This window comes from Sphaeramia orbicularis, chromosome 12 (genome assembly GCF_902148855.1).
Source record: "Sphaeramia orbicularis chromosome 12, fSphaOr1.1, whole genome shotgun sequence".
In the NCBI taxonomy this organism is placed as follows: domain Eukaryota; kingdom Metazoa; phylum Chordata; class Actinopteri; order Kurtiformes; family Apogonidae; genus Sphaeramia; species Sphaeramia orbicularis.
In genome coordinates, this window is record NC_043968.1 from 75,802,754 (window position 1) to 75,822,992 (window position 20,239).

The 20,239-nt window shown below is 35.8% G+C and overlaps 1 protein-coding gene across 1 annotated transcript in view; it reads right to left on the reverse strand.

The window, feature by feature from the left end:
• palm2akap2 (PALM2 and AKAP2 fusion) overlaps positions 1–20,239 on the reverse strand; it is a 215,327-nt gene that overhangs the window by 174,301 nt on the left and 20,787 nt on the right. Inside the window, exon 2 of the mRNA XM_030150443.1 lies at positions 12,149–12,200. Coding sequence (XP_030006303.1) covers positions 12,149–12,200 — 52 coding nt within the window. The remainder of the gene's footprint in view (positions 1–12,148; positions 12,201–20,239) is intronic.

Below are 20,239 nucleotides of genomic sequence, written 5' to 3' on the forward strand. Positions count from 1 at the left end.
TTGAATTCTAACCTTATTTAAATTGTGAAAAATAATATGAAGTTTTTTTAAAATGAAGTACAAAGTGTGCCTAAAAGGTGCACCTGGATACCAGAGGGTTAATTGGAAAAATCAAATTCGTTATTTCATCACACGTAAAATTAAAAGTAAACAGATGAATACTCAGCAGCCACGTTGGAGACTCTGTAATCACATGGATTCAGATCACACACACGTTTTGTAAATACACAAATACTCAGCCCTTCTGGGGGAAGGTTCACTCAGCTCTCTGTGATGTGTTGGGATTAGGGGTGTGTATTGGCAAGAATCTGGCGATACGATACAAATCACAATATTAGGATCACGATTCGATATATCATGATATATCATGATACTGTTAAAAGGCCATGTTTTTGTTTGTTTCTTTATTTTAAATGATTATTTCCTTGAAGAATTGAATTACACCAGAAATCTGCACAAATACTAAACACCATTTTATTTGATCAGAGCAGGATCTAATGCTATATCACAAAATGTTCCTGTGTTCAAACTTAAATTATGTTTTACTGACATTACAGTTTAAGGTCCTGTTCAAATGTTTATATTCTATTAGTTCAGAACTAACGTCAGAACATTATTTTTGTGCAGTCCCAACAAAGGAACAAACATTATTTAATAAACGAGTGTTAAATAATAATAAATAACATATAAACAAAAAAAGAAAAACAAAAAACCAAAAACGAACCTCCACAATATCTGCATTTGAATAAATACCTAAAACTAGAAGCACTCGGAGAGCGCAGACCTCCGCCAAGGCTGATCAGTGGCCCCCCCCCGTGGGCCCCCCCACCCCCGATCACCACCAAAATTTAATCATTTCTTCCTTATCCCATTTCCAACAAACCCTGAAAATTTTACCCAAATCTGTCCATAACTTTTTGAGTTATGTTGCACACTAACGATCAGTGCCCCCCCCCATGGGCCCCCCCACCCCTGATCACCACCAAAATTTAATCATTTCTTCCTTATCCCATTTCCAACAAACCCTGAAAATTTCATCCAAATCTGTCCATAACTTTTTGAGTTATGTTGCACTCTAACGGACAGACAAACAAACAGACAGACAAACAAACAAACCCTGGCAAAAACATAACCTCCTTGGCGGAGGTAAATATAGATACAGTTCTTTTTAATATCGATACAGTATTGTGAAATGAAATATCGCAATATATTGCAGAACCGATATTTTCTTACACCCCTAGTTGGGATATGCAATCGTAAACTCCTGTCTTGTTCGTTACCTCGGACATTTGGAAGAAACGGTGCATAAAGAAGACAGACATCTTGACAAGATCCTCCTGGTGGCCGAGAAGAAGGCCATAAGAAAGAACTGGTACAGACTGATGCTCTGTCTTATAAACAACGGCTTCAGTCATAGATGATAGACTCGTCATGGAGCATCTGACATATAAAGTGAAGTTGAAAGAAAATCTCTTTATAAAAAACGGGAAAATGGCTGATATTCCGGGAAAAATGTGTCTATTTAGGGACCTAAACACATTCTGACACAAACACAAGCTGTCCTTTTCGTTTGTTTGTTTTCTGTTCTTTTGTTTTTCTTTTCCTGCTCCTCTATGTGAGGAAATTGGATTGTATTATACTGATAAAAATGAGAAATAAATAAAAATTGTAAAAGAAAAAAAAATAAAAAAATGCTGAAAATTTTCATGTAAAACACCCCAGAGACCCAGGCGACTAGGTCAAATAGCTGTTGAACAGTTAAAACCACAACCCAGCCACCATGTCCATGTGGGCCCCAGAAGGGTTACAATTGGGCTGCATATAAGGGTCCCATTTGGGTTTGTCTGCAGTTTCCATGGTGACCCCACGTGTTTGCCCATATCAGAATCAGAATCAAAATCAGAATCAGAATCTCTTTATTGTCATTGTACCAAGTACAACGACAGTGAGGTAAAGCTCTCCGGTTCAGCGCAAGAATTTCCAGACAGACAACAAATGTCACTAAAACAACAACATCAGTAAAAGGCAGTTATTTCAGTGGCGGCTGCTCGTCTTTCAGAGAGGGGAAGCTCATTGTCGGCTTACATCACAAAAATTTGTCGAGTTATTCAAACATAAATTTGGCCCTCTGCTCCTTGTGATTTGTATATTTGTGTATTTACAGTGCAAGAAATGAACACGTAATTTTGTAGTGGTTTCTCTCTCGATTTCACAGCAGAATGTGCGACGGTATTAAACTGAACTCTGTCAAGTGAAGGAGTAGATCTCAAAATAGCTGTCAATCAAACTGGATTCATCCTTTCGACTGATTCTCCAATCAGCACGTGGGAGCCCGGCATCCAGCCCAGCCGAGCTCCGCCCACAGCTCCATTCACCCCCAGTGACGCCGAGCGTCTGGGGGCGGGACAACATTGTGGCATGTATCCAATTGCCGTCCAGTTTTGAGGCAATGAAAAAAACTGTTCCACTCAGTCCCATTGAAGTGCATGGACGCTGAGCGTCTACGGACAAATACACTGAGCAGAGATCGAATGAGAAAACAGCACAAAGGGAATGTATGAAAGTGAACAACATCGAGTCCGTTGATATGTGATAAAGCTGATTCTGAACGAGCTCGCCTTTGAGATGAACGTGTTCTAGCACATTTGTAGTCAGTGAAATGTCAACACAACTGTACATATTTGACCATTTAATTTTCATAATTTTAAGGGTAGCCGGGCTTCCCTTGCAGTCTATGAGAAATCACCACTGAGTTATTTACATTAAAAAAATAAAAAGTATTGCAAACTAAGATATTTGTAAAACATACAGGGTGGGGAAGCAAAATTTACACTGAACATTTAAGTTGTTTTTTCTCAGCAGGCACTACGTCAATTGTTTTGAAACCAAACATATATTGATGTCATAATCATACCTAACACTATTATCCATACCTTTTCAGAAACTTTTGCCCATATGAGTAATCAGGAAAGCAAACGTCAAAGAGTGTGTGATTTGCTGAATGCACTCGTCACACCAAAGGAGATTTCAAAAATAGTTGGAGTGTCCATAAAGACTGTTTATAATGGAAAGAAGAGAATGACTATGAGCAAAGCTATTACGAGAAAGTCTGGAAGTGGAAGAAGCAACAAAAAACGTACCAAAGCTTTTATTAAAGCTCTCAAATCCAAAATCCTAAAGGATCCAACCAAATCCATGAGAAAAATGGCAATTGACCTTGAGGTAGACAACAAGACCGTTAGAAATGCAGTAAAATATGATTTGAAGTTAAAATCTTACACAAGAACACCAAAACACTTGTTGACAACAGCAACAAATCCAACTTTAGCAATTTTTGGGAATCATGTTTATGGCCGCCTTCTAGCCCAGATCTAAACCCTCTGGATTCTGCTATTTGGGGCGTTTTAGAACATGCTACCAATAGAACATCACACAGCAATGTGGACTTTCTTAAAGATACTATTAAAGAAGAATGGGAGAAGTTGTCACCCGAATATTTGAGGAACACTTGCGCAAGTTTCAGGAAGCGTGTGAAGGCAGATATTGAGAAAGAAGGAGGACACATAGAATAAAAACATTTTCTATTACGTCAATTTTCTTGTGGCAAATAAATTCTCATGACTTTCAATAAACTAATTGGTCATACACTGTCTTTCAATCCCTGCCTCAAAATATTGTACATTTTGCTTCCCCACCCTGTAGAATTTAAGTGGTACAAATAACATGAGAAGTATTGCAAATGACGTGAAAGATATATGTCGTGGGATGAAATAGTGTGAAGAATAAATAATATGAGATATTCAGGTCTCTAATTCTGATTCTGATATGGGCAAACACATGTGGGGGCCACCATGGAAACTGCAGACAAACCCAAATGGGACCCTTATATGCAGCCCAGATGTAACCCTTCTGGGGCCCACAAGGACATGCTGGCTGGGAAGGATCTAAAGAACTGTCAGATCTGTCAACCTGCAGCTACTGTTGTTTGGACATTTTTCTGACAAATCATGCAAAAGTGCTTGTGAATTATCATAACGCTGTAGCTACTGATCAACCATTCCATGCGTTTTCTGAGCCCATCTTCGCCTGCGATAACACAACAGTGACAGCCAGAAAGAGGTTTGCTAAAACCTTTCATCCGCCCGGTGAGACATTTTTGGAAGCTTCTGTATTTACTCTGGACCTGAAGTGCTTGGCTCTGCTAGCGGCTTACAGCGAGTGCTTAGCTGACTCAGATAGTTGTCAGTACTATTAGTGTAATAGTAACCCTCGTCTATTTAAGTACACTGAGGAGCTTAAAAGCTATTAGTGCCGTTGATTGTCGTTGATGAAGTGTACACAAGCACGAGCTGAGACAAGACAGAAGCTCATTTGGATGAGACAAAGTAGCTCAGATGATTTATTTCTATTTGACACTGGATCTTATGTGTAAAATCTCTTGGCTCTTGTAGTCGGATAGAGATACTAAGCGGTGTTTACTCTGTGGTGTTCAGGTAACATCCTTTCACTGGGAGCTTTAATGGTTCCAAGGACAGAAATAAGGTTCAAGATGCACTAAAAGAAAAAAAAGAACAAAATTCACACCACAATACCTTACTTTTTCCTTGTCGATGTACACCAAACCCTCAGTTAACCCTTAAAGAGCTAGAATTTGACAACTTTTTTTTGTACATTTACCTTTCCTACACAATCTGTCACTATTCATTATACTCATATCCTCTGCATTTTTGCTAAATGCATTATTTTCTTTTTTTTAACCCATAAAGACCCAGTGCTACTTTTGTGTCAGTTCCCAACTAAATTTTTCTATCTATTTAAGTGATTTATCACCATTTATTATAATATTATCCTCTGTATTTTGCATTTATTCAATGAAAATCATGTATTTTTATGGAAGTAAATCTGCCTCATCAAATTTTGAATTCTAAAAGCCACTGAATTTCTAGTACTGAATTTTTTTTGCACTGAAATTAAGTATCTGAATTTTTTCAGCGTCACATGACCAACCTAACCTAACTTGATTCGCTGGCTGTCAGTTCGACTTGAGATCAAATCATTGTTTATACTAGGTGTCCCAGATGTTTGATTGGAATTGTTGGCGTCTGAATTTTTTGCATCTGAATTTTTGCAACTGAATTTTTTGCTTCTGAATTTTTTTATTCTAAATTTATCAACATAGTAAAATTGAGAGACAAACAATTCAGATACTTAGTTTCAGAGCAAAAAAAATCCAGATACTTAATTTCAGTGCAAAAAAAAAAGTCAGATACTTAATTTCAGTGCAAAAAAAAAATTCAGATACTTAATTTCAGTGCAAAAAAAAAATCAGATATTTAATTTCAGTGCAAAAAAAAAATCAGATACTTAATTTCAGTGCAAAAAAAGTCAGATACTTAATTTCAGTGCAAAAAAAAAAGTCAGATACTTAATTTCAGTGCAAAAAAAAAAGTCAGATACTTAATTTCAGTGCAAAAAAAAAATCAGATATTTAATTTCAGTGCAAAAAATTTCAGGTACTTAATTTCAGTGCAAAAAAAATTTTCGGATACTTAATTTCAGTGCAAAAAAAAATTTCAGGTACTTAATTTCAGTGCAAAAAAAATTCAGATACTTAATTTCAGTGCAAAAAAAAAAGTCAGATACTTAATTTCAGTGCAAAAAAAATTAGATATTGAATTTCAGTGCAAAAAAAAATTCAGATACTTAATTTCAGTGCAAAAAAAAATCCGATATTTAATTTCAGTGCAAAAAAAAAATTGTGCTAGAAATTCAATGGCTTTTATAATTCAAAATCTGATGAGACAGATTTACTTCCATATATTTTCCTACATTTAATTCACTGATCATGTAGATGTTAATTAAAGCTCAGATTAAAGTTGAGGGTTATTACATCAAAAACAGAGAAAACTGAAGAAAATGTGACTTTCTCATCAAAGATATCATTAACTCCGTATATAAACCCAGTGTGTCCATCCACTGTCATTGATCCAACTCCATGGGTTTTACTGGTGAATCAATGTTGTAGAAGATGACGGTGTTTCCACGGTAACTACGGAGCCTCTGAACATCCAAATGGGTCATATCTGATGACCATGAAAAGATGAATAACTGTATTTTACACCAATTATTTACATGTACTGATAGGATTTGTGGATGAACAGTTTAGATGAGTAGATACTTTTGGTCAACGGTGGATGTTTGGGTCTTCATGGGTTAATATCAGTAAATATAAACAGGTTCCACTGAAAACTGTAACACTGATTGTATTCTGTGTTTACATGTATGGCCTTCTCTGCAAATGCATATTTTGTCCAGCCATTTATTCCATCTCTGGAGCTAAAATACGAGCTGAAGCACAGATGAGAAATGAGTTACTGGTTAAGACTTTCCACTTATTTGAAGGTTACCATCAGGTTGAAGGTAAGGTAAACAGTTCTGGTTAGGGTTACGAGTAAATGGCTGTGTTTTACACCAATTATTTACATATATTGATAGGATTAATTGAACACCAGTTGTAAAACATTTTACATCAGTGGATGGTTTTGGTCACCAGTGGCAGTTTGGGTCTTTATGGGTTCATTTGATGACCATGTAGATCAGGGGTGTCAAACATACAGGCTGCAGAGGCGATTTCTCACAGACTGCAAGGGAAGCCCAGATTCCCCTAAAATTACGAAAATTAAAGGGTCAGATATGCTAAATATGTTGTGTTGACATTTCTTTAACTACAAATGTGTTAGAACCCTGCTGATTTATTTCGTATCGCCAAATTCTTGCTAATACACATCCCTAATCTTTACCGTACCATACTATACCAATTAACCCTTTCATGCACACTGGTCAGTACAGTGGACAGCTATTCTACAGCTGTTCTCTTGTATATTCATGGATTTTGTTTTTCTTTTTGTTGTTGTTGTCGTTTTTTTACACATATCTTTATTAAAGTTTTAAGACACTACATATCTTTTCTGGCATGAATTGGTAACATTATGTAAATCTCTCCTGAGCATAAAGCCCCAGAATCACAAGCCCTCCCCATAGTTTTCACACAATTTATCAGTAAATACATGTTTCTGTGCGTCAAAAATTAAACATGTGGTGTCCAGCTGAGTGGACATTTTTGCAACTTCATGAAAAATAGTTTTGTTTTGTTTTTTTCATTATTTTTTTTTTTATGTATTTTTAAATTTTTTAAAAAATTATTATTATTATTATTATTTTTAATAATTATTATTATTTATTTTTCAGAAGAAAATTTTTAATCGCATTGTTTTTTTGGTTTTTTTTTTTTTCATGCCTAAAGAGGAATAAAAACACTCAGGAAAAAATTTTGATTAAGCTTCTCATAATTCGTGCATGAAAGGGTTAAATAAATGCATTGATGAGATTAGGGGTCCAGAAGTGATCAGACTTTTCAGCTTAGTCGACAATGATAATGATTTTGTGACATTTTCCAAAGCGCGCATGTAAAACTGACACCAGAAACATAAACACTTATTCTCTCCTGTTCACATCATGAGAACTTTCCACTCTCTTTCTTCACATAAGTGACTAACAGCCTGGTATGGCTGCCATGTTTCAACGTGGCCAAAATAGTTTCTCCATCTGCTGCCGCTGTTCCCCCCACTTGCGTATTTGAAAGTGTGTGTGTGTGTCCTTGTGTTTCTGTGCGTCGGAGTGTGTGTGTGGTATGCTGTGGTTCCTTGCTGGCGCCAAATTTAGTCCCAGGCAGCGAACCCCGGTCTAACTGTTGCTCTGAAAGTCCTATCAGCAACCGAGCCAAACATTTCGACAGAAGCTGCTGCTGCTCCCTGATCCAGGAACAGAACAACAATAAGTATCCAAACGCATCGCAGACCACCTCGCTGCTGAGATCCCACTACCTTGGAGAGCAGATACACTTAAAAACCCTCAGACAGCTGCAGAACAAGGAAGAAAATTGATCTGCTTTTCAACCAACTTTCCACTGACTTGGTTTCCTTTATAGAAAAAAAAAAAGAGAGATGGAAGGAGATGAAAGGTGACATGAACAGCAGCAGCGCAAAAAAAAAAGGAAGAAAAAAAAAAAAGAAGTAGGCTGGTGAGGGAGAGGAGGGAGTACAACCGCTGCAACAACACACACTTTGTTTCATGTGACGAAAATGGGTGTAGGAGGCGATGATGTCATAATGCAAATTAGGAAGTAATCTGAATATGTTGGATGTAATCTGAATGATCAAAACAAGATGGCATGCACAGAGGGTTTGGAGCCATGGAGTTTGTTAACATATATTAGAATGTACCAGCAAACAGAACACGTAAAGGTTCCAATATGTGACCGACTGATGGGAGCAGTAGTTGGCAGGGACTGGAATCTACGGATCTGAAATGTTTAACAACTTTTTATACACTAATCCTATCAACACAGTTAACCCTTTCATGCATAGTGTTCACTCCAGTGGACAGTTATTCCACAGCTGTTCTCTTGTATATTCACGTTTTTTTTTTGTTTGTTTTAGTTGCATAATCAGCCGACACAGTGGACACTTCTGCACCATCTCATACACTGACATTCACACCATTACTGTAACTTTGCTGTTCTTGATAAACCTGATCTGCAGTGACATGTTTGAGTGTAAATCAACTGTTAATTGTTAGATTGTAATTAACATTTTTTTTGTCTTTTTTTTTTTTTTTTTTAAATGTCTGGGGTTTTTTTTGCATATTATCTCCATGAACTAGGAAGATTATTACTGTTAATAATTATTTAAGAAGAAGAGGAGTTTATAAGTTATGCTTCTTCTCACTCCTTTTCGAATATGCTTTATATGTCTTATCTTATGTTTAAGTGTTTTGTTTATTTATTTTCTTCTGTTTTGACATTCATATTCGAAATCAATCACTCAATCAATCAAATCAATCAATCAAGTGAGACATAATTAGTATTAGAGTATGTTAAAATGTGAGAAAACATTTGATTAGCAGCATTAAAAATGTTTTTATTTCATTGTTTTCATATCACTTTCTGATATTGGGTTTTAAATACATGTTTAGGTGCTTCAAGAATAACATGCATGGTGTAGCCAAGTGGACATTTTTGTAAATCCATGAAAAAAAAACTCAATTGCATTGTTTTTTCATGCCTAATGAGGAATAAAAACACTCAAGAAAAGATCACAACAAAGGTTCTAATAATTCATGCATGAAAGGTTTAAATAACTCAAGTAAAAGGCACTTTTTCAGTTTTTCACTGGTATCAGATACGACACATTTGGACGTTCACAGGCTTTGTAGTAAACATGGAAAAGTAGTCATCTTCTGCAACATTGATTCATCAATAAAACCTACAGTATGTAGTTTGACAAATATGTACAATAGTTTTTTTTTCTTTTCAAATTTTCTTTTTTATATCTTCCCTGCACTTTATTTTTGTAGTTGCTGCTCATGGTGGGATCAGTAAGGTCTTATCTTATCTTATTTGATCTTATCTTAAATGACAGTGGTTGTAGACATTTGTTTTTACGGTAAATTAATAATCATAAATCTTCAGTTGTCTCTGTTCTGATATAATAATCTTTAAATGAACGCTGAGCATCTACACGGTCAGTTAGTCAAATATAAAAAAATACTTAATTTTCGTTTAAAAATACAAACCGCAGAGGAAAATATAATAATAAATGGTACTTAGGCCACTTTGGAAAGGTCAAATATAGAGAGGAAATCAAGTGGATGTTACCACAAATGTAATTCTAGGACTTTAGGGGTTAATAATTGTAGCAGCAACATAAATAATAGTCATTTAAATTCAAGTACCAGGTAGGGACGTCCCGATCCAATCTACAGGTCCGGCATGTTTTTTTGAGATCGGAACTGGTTCTGGGGCGGGGGGAAGGGGGTAAACACAAGTCCTGCTCCCTCAAATTAAAGTTTCCAAAGGTAGGGAAAAGGAAAATTAGCTGCACAACAGCAGGACGCTTAGAGGAATTAGCAAAACGTCTACAGGTTTCACTTTTACTTTATGGTCCAGCAGTGATGCGCGAGTTGGGTTTTTTTCAACCCGCTGGGCTTTTATGGAATTATTTGACCTGATCCAACCCGCAAATAAATTGACGTTCTTTTGACCTGGCCCAACCCAACCCATAAGTAACCTGCTGATCTGCACATCACAAACATATGGAATGGAACGGAATGCACCCCCATATAATCCCTGGACGGACCTGTCCATAAGCGTGCTACAGCAGTGGCAAACATACGGCCCGCGGACCAAAACCAGTCAGCCAAAGATTCTAATTTTTCCCACAGTATGAATTTGGAAAGTGCAAAAATTATACTGAAGTTATTAAGAGTCAAAGGTGTCACAAGTTGCTTTTCCATTGGACATCTGCGCAAAACTTTACCGATATTTACTCAATCTCGAAAAAACAGAAGTGCTTAATATCGTTTTTTCCATTAAATCACAAATGCGATGATTTGTTTATTTATTATCACGAGATGACACAAGAAATCATTCCATAAACATGGGGACAAATGTAAATATGGTGTTGATTTACAGATATATTCATTATTATTATATATTACCCCTCTAGCTTGTACTAAATTTAAAAATGATTGGGTTTCCTGGTGTGTCCACACATACATGTTTCTTCTTCTTCTTCGCTTGTTGTAACATCCGTCAACATCCATTTTTTTAATTCACCTGACTCTAGTTGCAAAAAAACGTCTTTCCATTGTAGTTTTGCGTGATATACCATTCACGCTACACCTGAAAAACCACCTCTTGCCAGCGCAAAAACTTTTAATGGAAAAATGAGACTTTTGGTGAAATTGTCATTTTTTCCATTCGGTAAATTTTTATGCGCAAGTTATATTTGCGCAATTTGAGGGTCAATGGAAAAGCGACTATAGTTGTTTTAGTTCAGGTTCCACATTCAGCCCAATTGTGATCTCAAGTAAAATCATAGCTTAATAACCTATAAATAATGACTCCAAGTTTAAATCAAAACTTTATTGTAAAAAGTCGGTATCGGATCAACATCAGCAAAACTAATCGTAAAAAAATCGGATCGGAAGCAAAAAAAATCCAGATCGGGACATCACTATTACGAGGGGCTGTGTAAAGTTGTACTTATTTATCTGGTTATAATGCTGGAACTTCCAAATACATTTTGTTTATGGTAAGCTTTTTCTGAGAAAGTTGCGCTCATTGGCTCAAAGGAAGGAAAACCTGTCGATGAATCAGTGCTGCAGAACGTGTCAGTGTTAATCATGTTCACCACAGAACCTCTGAGACACTGGTGTTACTGAAAAGCTGAGAACCTTCACTTTACCTGATGTTTAAAGTACATTCACAGGATTAGTGGTTAGTTATTCAGCACGTTGGAACTGCAGAGTTTATTTGTGTTTGAAGGTTAAATACATTTTTGTGGACTATAGTGTTCAGCTGTTTTTGTTCATCTACTCTTAACTTCCACTTCAAGGTTAACTTTTTACCTTCTACTTTTACACTTTTAACAGTGCTTTCGATTTATTGCACATTTGTTTTATGTGGCACTTTGGTCTCTTGTGTAATGCAAACTTGTACTGAATGCAAATGTGTAAATGAGGCAAACTGCATGTGAATTACCTTGGCTGTTTTTAGCATTATTATGTCTTTTATGGAGCGTTTACAATCTACTTACACAGGGCTCGTGTGAACTGAATTAAAGGTTGAATGAATGAATACGGCCAGTGTGCAAGTGCAATGTCCCAGCCATACTTCTACTGACGTCACTCGAAAGTTCAATAAACTTGAACTTTGGTATGGAGTGAGGCTCTGAATACATTTCTAAACTTGTCCAAAACAATTGATCTAACTGAGATTTACAACTGTGTGTAGCTGTAGAGTCTCACTGATGAGGCGTTTAGTTATTTTACATCAATATGAGGCTAAATTACAGTCAGACTCTGCATACATACAAGGGTCTGGATTTGAAGTGGAATGCGAAAATACAACTCTGAGGTGCCAGACAGTGAGGTGAGATGTTTCTGTGACGAAAAGAGCTGAAGTCCTGCGTCTGACGGACGTGTAAGCGCTCCTGTTCTAAGTCACTGTTCAAATACAGACGGGCAGAAAGCAAAAGGAACATGAGAAGATGAGCAGAGGAGACAGTTTAAAGACAGCTGGACTTACCGCCAAGGCCTGCAGCCGCTCTTTGTGGAGCTGAGCCTCCTCACACGACATCCTGAGGGGGAAGGCAGGGGAGAGGGGGGAGTGAAAGGAGAAAGAGAGGTGAGATTTGGGAGGACAGGGAGCCGGAGTCCCCTCAGTGAAGAGATTTTTAAAAAAAAAAAGAGGCAGAGAGGGAAGGGAGGTGGAAGATAGAGGGAAGAGAAAGAAGGAGAGAGGAGTAGGAGTATCCAGACAAGGTCCTTCCTCAGCAGTAATCCAACAGGAGACAGGAGACAGTGGGACAAGGAGCTCACACTGAGAGCAAAGCACAGATCTCAGTCACTGGCCATGTGCCTCACACACACTCACACTCACTCACTCTCTCTCTCTATCACCCGCTCAGTCTTTTGCGCTCCCCTCCCATTTGTCCCCTCCCTCCTTTTCTTTTTTAGGCCAGAGCCATGTGTGATTGAACAGCTGGGAGGAGCAGCTGAGAGAGAGAGAGAGAGAGAGAGAGAGAGAGGGATGGACAGGAAAAGAGAAGCAGTGACATAGAGGTGAAGGGGGATGTCAGAAGGAAATGGAATCAGAGGACAGAAAAAAAAAATATATATATATACACACACACACACACACACACACACGCACATTTATTTATTTATTTATTTGGGTGCTTCTATGAAACTGGTCCTAAGAACAGGACAGAGGGGCTAAAAATTCAAACCAGATGTACAAAGATAAATGCAAAAAAATTATCCTCCCGCTCTGAGCCATCCCATAATTAATGAATTTTTAATTAAATATTGGAGAGGTTATGGCACAAGTTTGGAAGCACTTTGGGTCTATTTTAAAAAATAAATATTTACTGAGATAAAAGAAACTATTTGTCAGATAAAACACATTTTTACCTCCGCAAAGAAGGTTATGTTTTGTTCTGTCTGTCTGTCTGTCTGTCTGTCTGTGTGCAACATAACTCAGAAAGTTATGGACGGATATGGATGGAAATTTCAGGAAATGTTGATACTAGCACAAGGAACAAATGATTAAATTTTGGTGGTGATTGGGGGGGGGGCACTGATCTGCATTGGCGGAGGTCTGCGCTCTCCGAGTGCTTTTCTAGTTATATTACTTTAGATTATATTTAATACAAAAATCTACATGTAATATGGTCAAAAGACACGAAAATTACGCGCTACTATCTTTTTGAATATCTCTTTATTCTCTCACAGGTGCATTCTGGGAATTGAACTAATTATCCAAGGCAGAGTGTTTCACAAAAATGACTGCTGTTGCAAAATCATTTGCAATTTATATGTGTTTAACTGGGTAGGTTCTGCATGTAACACCAGTGGACACGATGGGTTCCACACCAAACCTGGAATGAGACTGAGATTGATGAAAAACCCACATGCATGGATTAGAAAAACCACTAGGATTGACACATTTAACACAGTGTCTTTATTTATAGTCTATAGAAGACCATTTACACACATGTTTTCACATCTAATGCACTGACACATAGAGAGATTTAATGTCCATATTTGGGTCCTATTTTTGGACCCAATATTTTATTAAAAATTAATTTAATTATGGGATGGCTCAGAGCAAGAGGATCATTTTTTTGCATTTATCTGAGGTCATCATTAGGTCCATCCTGGGGAGATATATGTCTACATTTACCTTTTATCATTGGGTCTAAAAAGATGGAAAAGTGCCCGATACCAAAATAAACCCAGTTTCATAGAAGCACCCATACATATATATATATATATATATATATATATATATATATATATATATATATATATATATATATATATATATATATATATATGTATGTGTGTGTGTATATATATATATATATATATATATGTATGTGTGTGTATATATATATATATATATATATATATTTATTTATTTATTTATTTATTTATACATATATATACATATATACATATATATATATATATATATATATATATATATACATATATATATATATATATGTCCATCTTAACCCTTTATCAGGCAAGTGACTATTTTTGGTCATTTCCACATACATTACAAGACAGTGACAGTAACAGTTCCAGTGAGGACAGTGAGTCCCCAATCTCAGGTCCAGTGTGGTCTCCAGGGTCTGTAAGGTCCACCTCTGCATGAACAGTGAGTGGACCTGCTTTGTTCGGTACCATGAAGTACTGGTACTAATGTAAGGAATGATGTTCAAAGGGATTGTGTGGATGTGGACAGGGGGCGGGATCAGCACGCATGGGGGTCTAATGTTATAAATGTGATGTTCTAATGTTCTAAAATACATGTTCCTTTCACCTTAAATGTGTTTTTCCTGTATTTTTTATATTTACTTTTTGGATTTTTTTTTTTTCTACCAGTTATGGGCAAGGATCCAAATACGGTAACTTCATTCACCTTGATTTTCTACGTGACAATAAAAGATATTGTAAAATTTCACAACCGTAATAAAGTCTTGTCCTCTGATAACATACTAAGGTTGAAATTTTGAACTTCAGAATATTTCTATGAGTGAACTATAAAGGCTTAACAATAGGTCATGATGCTGCTTAAATCACTAGTGTTTTTATTTCCAGCTGTAAACTGTTGCTGCTGTTTATGTACATGCACTTTAACTGTTGCTGTATATTGTGCAATATTGTACATATTCAGAGGTGTATTTTAATATCTTTTAGCATATTTTATTGTAGATTTTCTTTTTTATCTATTCTATTTAGCTTTTGTATATTTTCATTTTTATTTAATATTTTATCTTTTTTCATGCTACAAACACCTAGACCTGGGTAAATATATAAGGTAAGATAAGATAAGATAAGATAAGATAAGATAAGATAAGATAAGATAAGATAAGATAAGATAAGATAAGATAAGTTAAGATAAGATAGGGTAAGTTAAGATAAAATAGAGTAAGTTAAGATAAGATAAGATAAGATAAGATAAGATAAGATAAGATAAGATAAGATAAGATAAGATAGAGTAAGTTAAGATAAAATAAGATAAGATAAGGTAAGTTAAGTTAAGATAAGATAAGATAAGATAAGATAAGATAAGATAAGATAAGATAAGATAAGATAAGATAAGACAGGGTAAGTTAAGTTAAGATAAGATAGGGTAAGTTAAGATAAGATAGAGTAAGTTAAGTTAAGTTAAGTTAAATTAAGATAAGATAAGATAAGATAAGATAAGATAAGATAAGATAAGATAAGATAAGATAAGATAAGATAAGATAAGATAAGATAAGATAACCCATATAGACCCAGTGCTACTTTTGTGTCAGTTCCAAACTTTTTTTTTCTCTATGTTAAACTTTTCTTAAATGATTTATCACCATTTGTTATGACATGATCCTCTGTATTTAGCATTTTTTCAGTGAATATCAGGTATTTTCCTATATTTAATTCACTGATCATGTAGATGTTCATAAAAGCTCAGAGTAAAGTTGAGGGTTATCATACCAAAAACAGAGAAAACTGAAGAAAAAGTGACTTTTTCAGCAAAATACATCATTAACTGAACATAAACCCAGTGTGTCCATCCACTGTCATTGATCCAACACGGTGGGTTTTACTGGTGAATCAATGTTGTAGAAGATGACGGTGTTTCCACGGTAACTACAGAGCCTCTGAATGTCCAAATGGGTCATATCTGATGACCATGAAAAGATGAAGAACTGTATTTTACACCGATTATTTACATGTATTAATAGGATTAGTGGATGAACAGGTATTGAACAGTTTAGATCAGTAGATGGTTTTGATCGTCGGTGGCTGTTTGGGTCTTTATGGGTTAAAACGGACACAAAACACGGACACACTCAATAAAACACAATGTCATCAAAAAAAGAAGTCCTAATACAGTACTGAATATTAAAGGTACAATGTGTAGGAGTCAGAAAATCCTACATTTTCTGACCTTTAAACTACATTGTCTGGTTTTAATGATCACAGCGCTTTACATTTTATATCCAACGCATCATCCAGTTTCATCACCATGGACTCTGGTTTATTGGTTTAATGGTTTACTTAATTAAGTTTGAGCAGACAAAATTAGTGATAACTTTTTATTTAGTAAGTAGTAAGTAATTTATTCATCCATTTAACAAAACATGATATATACATACCGTTTGGATTTCTATATTAAACATGGGTGAAAAGGTTTAGGCAGAAGCAACAGTTTATTTATGCCAACCCTATTTACAAAAAGGAACGTTGCAGAAACAAAACAAGATAACAAGATGGTGCAGTTTAGTAAGCATTACTGGGTAAACTCCCTTGTTACTTGTGTAATTTTCCATCATTTATCACCAGCTGTTGTAATTTCTACACAAGGTTCAGAGGATTTAGTTAGTTAATGCAGTTTTATTTCCAGCACATAGAATCAGATAACACAGAACCATACAATATGGTCGAACTGAATTTTTCAGTGCTCGAAAAGGAGTGGGAAGAAGTATAACTTAAAGACTCCGCCCCCTTTTTACAAACTAATAATTAAATTCATTCCTTTGCTTTGTCAACACACTTCTTTTCTATATATTTTTACAATAACACAAAGCATCCATACGAACCATTCACATACATTTTTTAGTCAACTCACACACAATCAGTTTTGCATAATCAACCTATTTTTAATATAAACCATAATATTTATATGCACTTTCATTATTTACTACAAATACAATCAATAATAAATGTGATAATATCTCCTAATCATGATAGTCTGTATTATTTAATTAATTACAAATAGGCAACACAGAATAATGTCTTATTTTATGCATTCTTCTGTATTATACCTAGATATTCACTTATTCCACAGGTGTCAAACATGCGGCCCAGGGGCCAAATACAGCCCGCCAAAGGTTCCATTCGGGCCCACAGGCTGAAAGTGCAAAAATTAACCTGAACAGTCCAGGTTGTCAAAATCATTTTGGTTCAGGTTCCACATACAGACCAATGTGATCTACAGTGAAAAATAACGACACAATAACCCACAAATAATGACAACTACAAATTTTCTTTGTGAAAAACTATATGGAAAACTTTAAGTGAAAAAAATAACATTACACTGTGAAAATATTTACATTTACAAAACTACTCTTTCACAATAAAATGCAAATAAATACATAAATAAAACAAAGATGAACAACCCGAAATGTACAATTTTAACAATATTCTGCCTGTTACTGAATGTTTGGTGCATTTATGGATCCACTGTGATCTGTAGTTGTGTTAATATAAGATGGAATATTATAGAAATTGTTCAAATTTTAGTTCCAAACTCCAAACTTTTACCAATATCCTGCCTGTTACCAAATGTTTATGTAACACTGTGTGTAAATGTACATGTATAAATAATAAGTTGAGGCATAATATTGTTAAAATTGCACTAATCTTTCAAATGAAATATCTGTTTTTTCAGGTTATTCACATCTTTTTTGGAAAATGTAAATATTTTCATAATTTAATTGGGACTTTTTTGTACTAAAACAAAAAGAAAAACTTGGATTTGTCATTATTTATAGGTTATTAAGTCATTATTTTACTGGTCTGGCCCACCTGAGATCAAATTGGGCTAAATATGGCCCCTGAACCAAAATGAGTTTGACACGCTGACTTAATCGGATCATGTTCTATATTTACTTATTGTACTGGATTTATGCATCCTTTTAAATGCATAAATTGGACAAGACATTTTAAACTTTTGCTCCAGATTATTCCATAGATGAACCCACTAATAGAGATACACAGACTTTATATGTTTGTTCTACACTTCCTTTTCTTGAAGATTTCAGTTCCCCTTAAATTGTAGTCACTTAGCCAGGGCTTAAACAGTATTCAGGTCAACAAGATCATGTAGTTTTAGGGCATTTATTTTATAAAAAGGGAATTTGTTGGAGCTAAGTACTGCGCTTGATTGACAATTTGAAATGTCTTTTTTTGAAGTACAAATATAGAATTAATATTTGAGTTGCTTTATATCAAACTTGGTAGAACAGCATTCTCTTACAATGTTATGTTATTTTTCCGTATATATTTTGTACATCTGTGTGTTCTTGAGTCTATTCTTTTACTCAGGCTGGTGTGCCTTCTTGGCCAGATCTTAAAAAAAAAAAAAGAGAGATTTTACTCTGAAGGTACTTCCTGGTGAAATAAATAAGTAAATAAATGAATATCATGTTCCTTTTCTACAACTTGATCACTCACTAAATCTTCACTGACCTCAAAAACAAACCAGACAAAACAGTGGCTTTTGATTTATTGTGTGTGGTGAAAGTAAGTGCTTTACTGTTTCTGGACCAGGACTCACCATCAGTAATGGAACTATAAATTCTGAATTATACCAGAAAATTCAACAGGAAATATCAAAGTATCCACGAATTGAAGCTCAACAACAACAAAAGCACATAAGTCACTCCATCCAGTAAAGATGACAGCAGAATGAACTGAATGTTCGGAAAGTCCTGCCTTTAATCCTATAGAAACTCTGTGGAAGAGCCCGAAGCAGGAAGTTCACGCAAGGAAGCCGACAACATCCCTGAATTGAATCTATTCTGCGTAAAAGAATGGGCTGAAATCCGTCCTGGCTGATGCACAAAGCTGATAAACAGTTAAATAAGTCTGATGTATTCAGCACTGAATGTGATTTAAGGCAGAAAAAGGTGAAATAAATAAAGGTTTTCAAGTATGACTGTGCCATTTAGTCACTTTTGGCATTTCCTTTGACTCACAAACTTGAAAAAAGCCCAAAATACTGAACAACCTCTGTCAGAATATTCATGCAGTCACTTCCAATAGTGTGCAATAACCCTGTAAAATTGTGCAATATGTAATAATTCCTGCAGCAATCCTCTGTTCTTCCAATAACAATGCAATATTAATATACATAATAATGCAATAATTAAGAAAATATTAATATAATTTTTTTATTCAAATCCTTCATTTATATAAATTAGGGATGTAAACAATTAATCGACTATCGATTAATTGTCTATAAGAATTTGCTCGATTAAATTATCAATTGTTGGTTAATTGCCCTTGTCTACCTGTGCACACCTGTCTGAAGGCTGCCGGTTTGTCCGCGCTGCAACGCCGTGGCTGGGATAGCCAGTCATCGAACCGGATCATGGCGTTGATGAGTTAGAATGGCTTTAGGGACATGGTGGAGCCAAACACAGACCGGCCCGTCTGTTTGTGGGAGCGGTACACCCCCAAATAAATACACGCACACATGCGGGGTCGGTATCAGATCGGAGCGTTTTCCCTGGAGGTTGGTCTAGTCCACAGTCAGTGAGACAGAAGTTGAAAACATCCTCCAGGCTTCTGACCACAGGTATGTCGAGCATTATGTCCTGCGGTCACCCAGGTGGACACGGGAAAAAGTGGGGGGAAGGTCATATATATATATATATATATATATATATATATATATATATATATATATATATATATATATATATATATACGTGGCCGATGCCTGTCCTGATGCGTGGCCGATGCCTGTCCTGATGTTGCAGCACAGGAGGGCGTATGGGTGCATTGCCAATGTTGCACCACGGGAGGGCACTATCGTACAATGGCACCACGGGTACAATGCCGCTAGTATGTATAACATATAATAGTCCAGGACAAACATCCTGCTCCCTCAAATTAAAGTTTGTGAGGCTTCAGGAGGTAGAGAAAAGATGTGCAGTTACCAACCAACACGCACACATCCCCCAGCCGAACTGCGCACCCCCACCCACCCACCGACAAAACGCACGCACGTGCACCCCCCCATTACACACCGCCACACCAACAGATGAATTCCACAGGAAACACTGACTGTATCCAATGGTTCAATAAATCAATCATTAAGGAATATGACATGCTTTTTCATGAAGTATATAATCAATATTTAGCTTTTATTCTTATAGACCGTATTGAAAGAGAAATTCAGGTTCTCAGGAAAATCGCCGCTTATCAATTGTTAATCGATCGATAAGGTCAACAAACTAATGATTAATAGATTAATTGATAATTTGCATCCCTAATATAAATATTTATCTAAATACCACATTTCTTATTTTTCTCTTTATATTTTTCATTT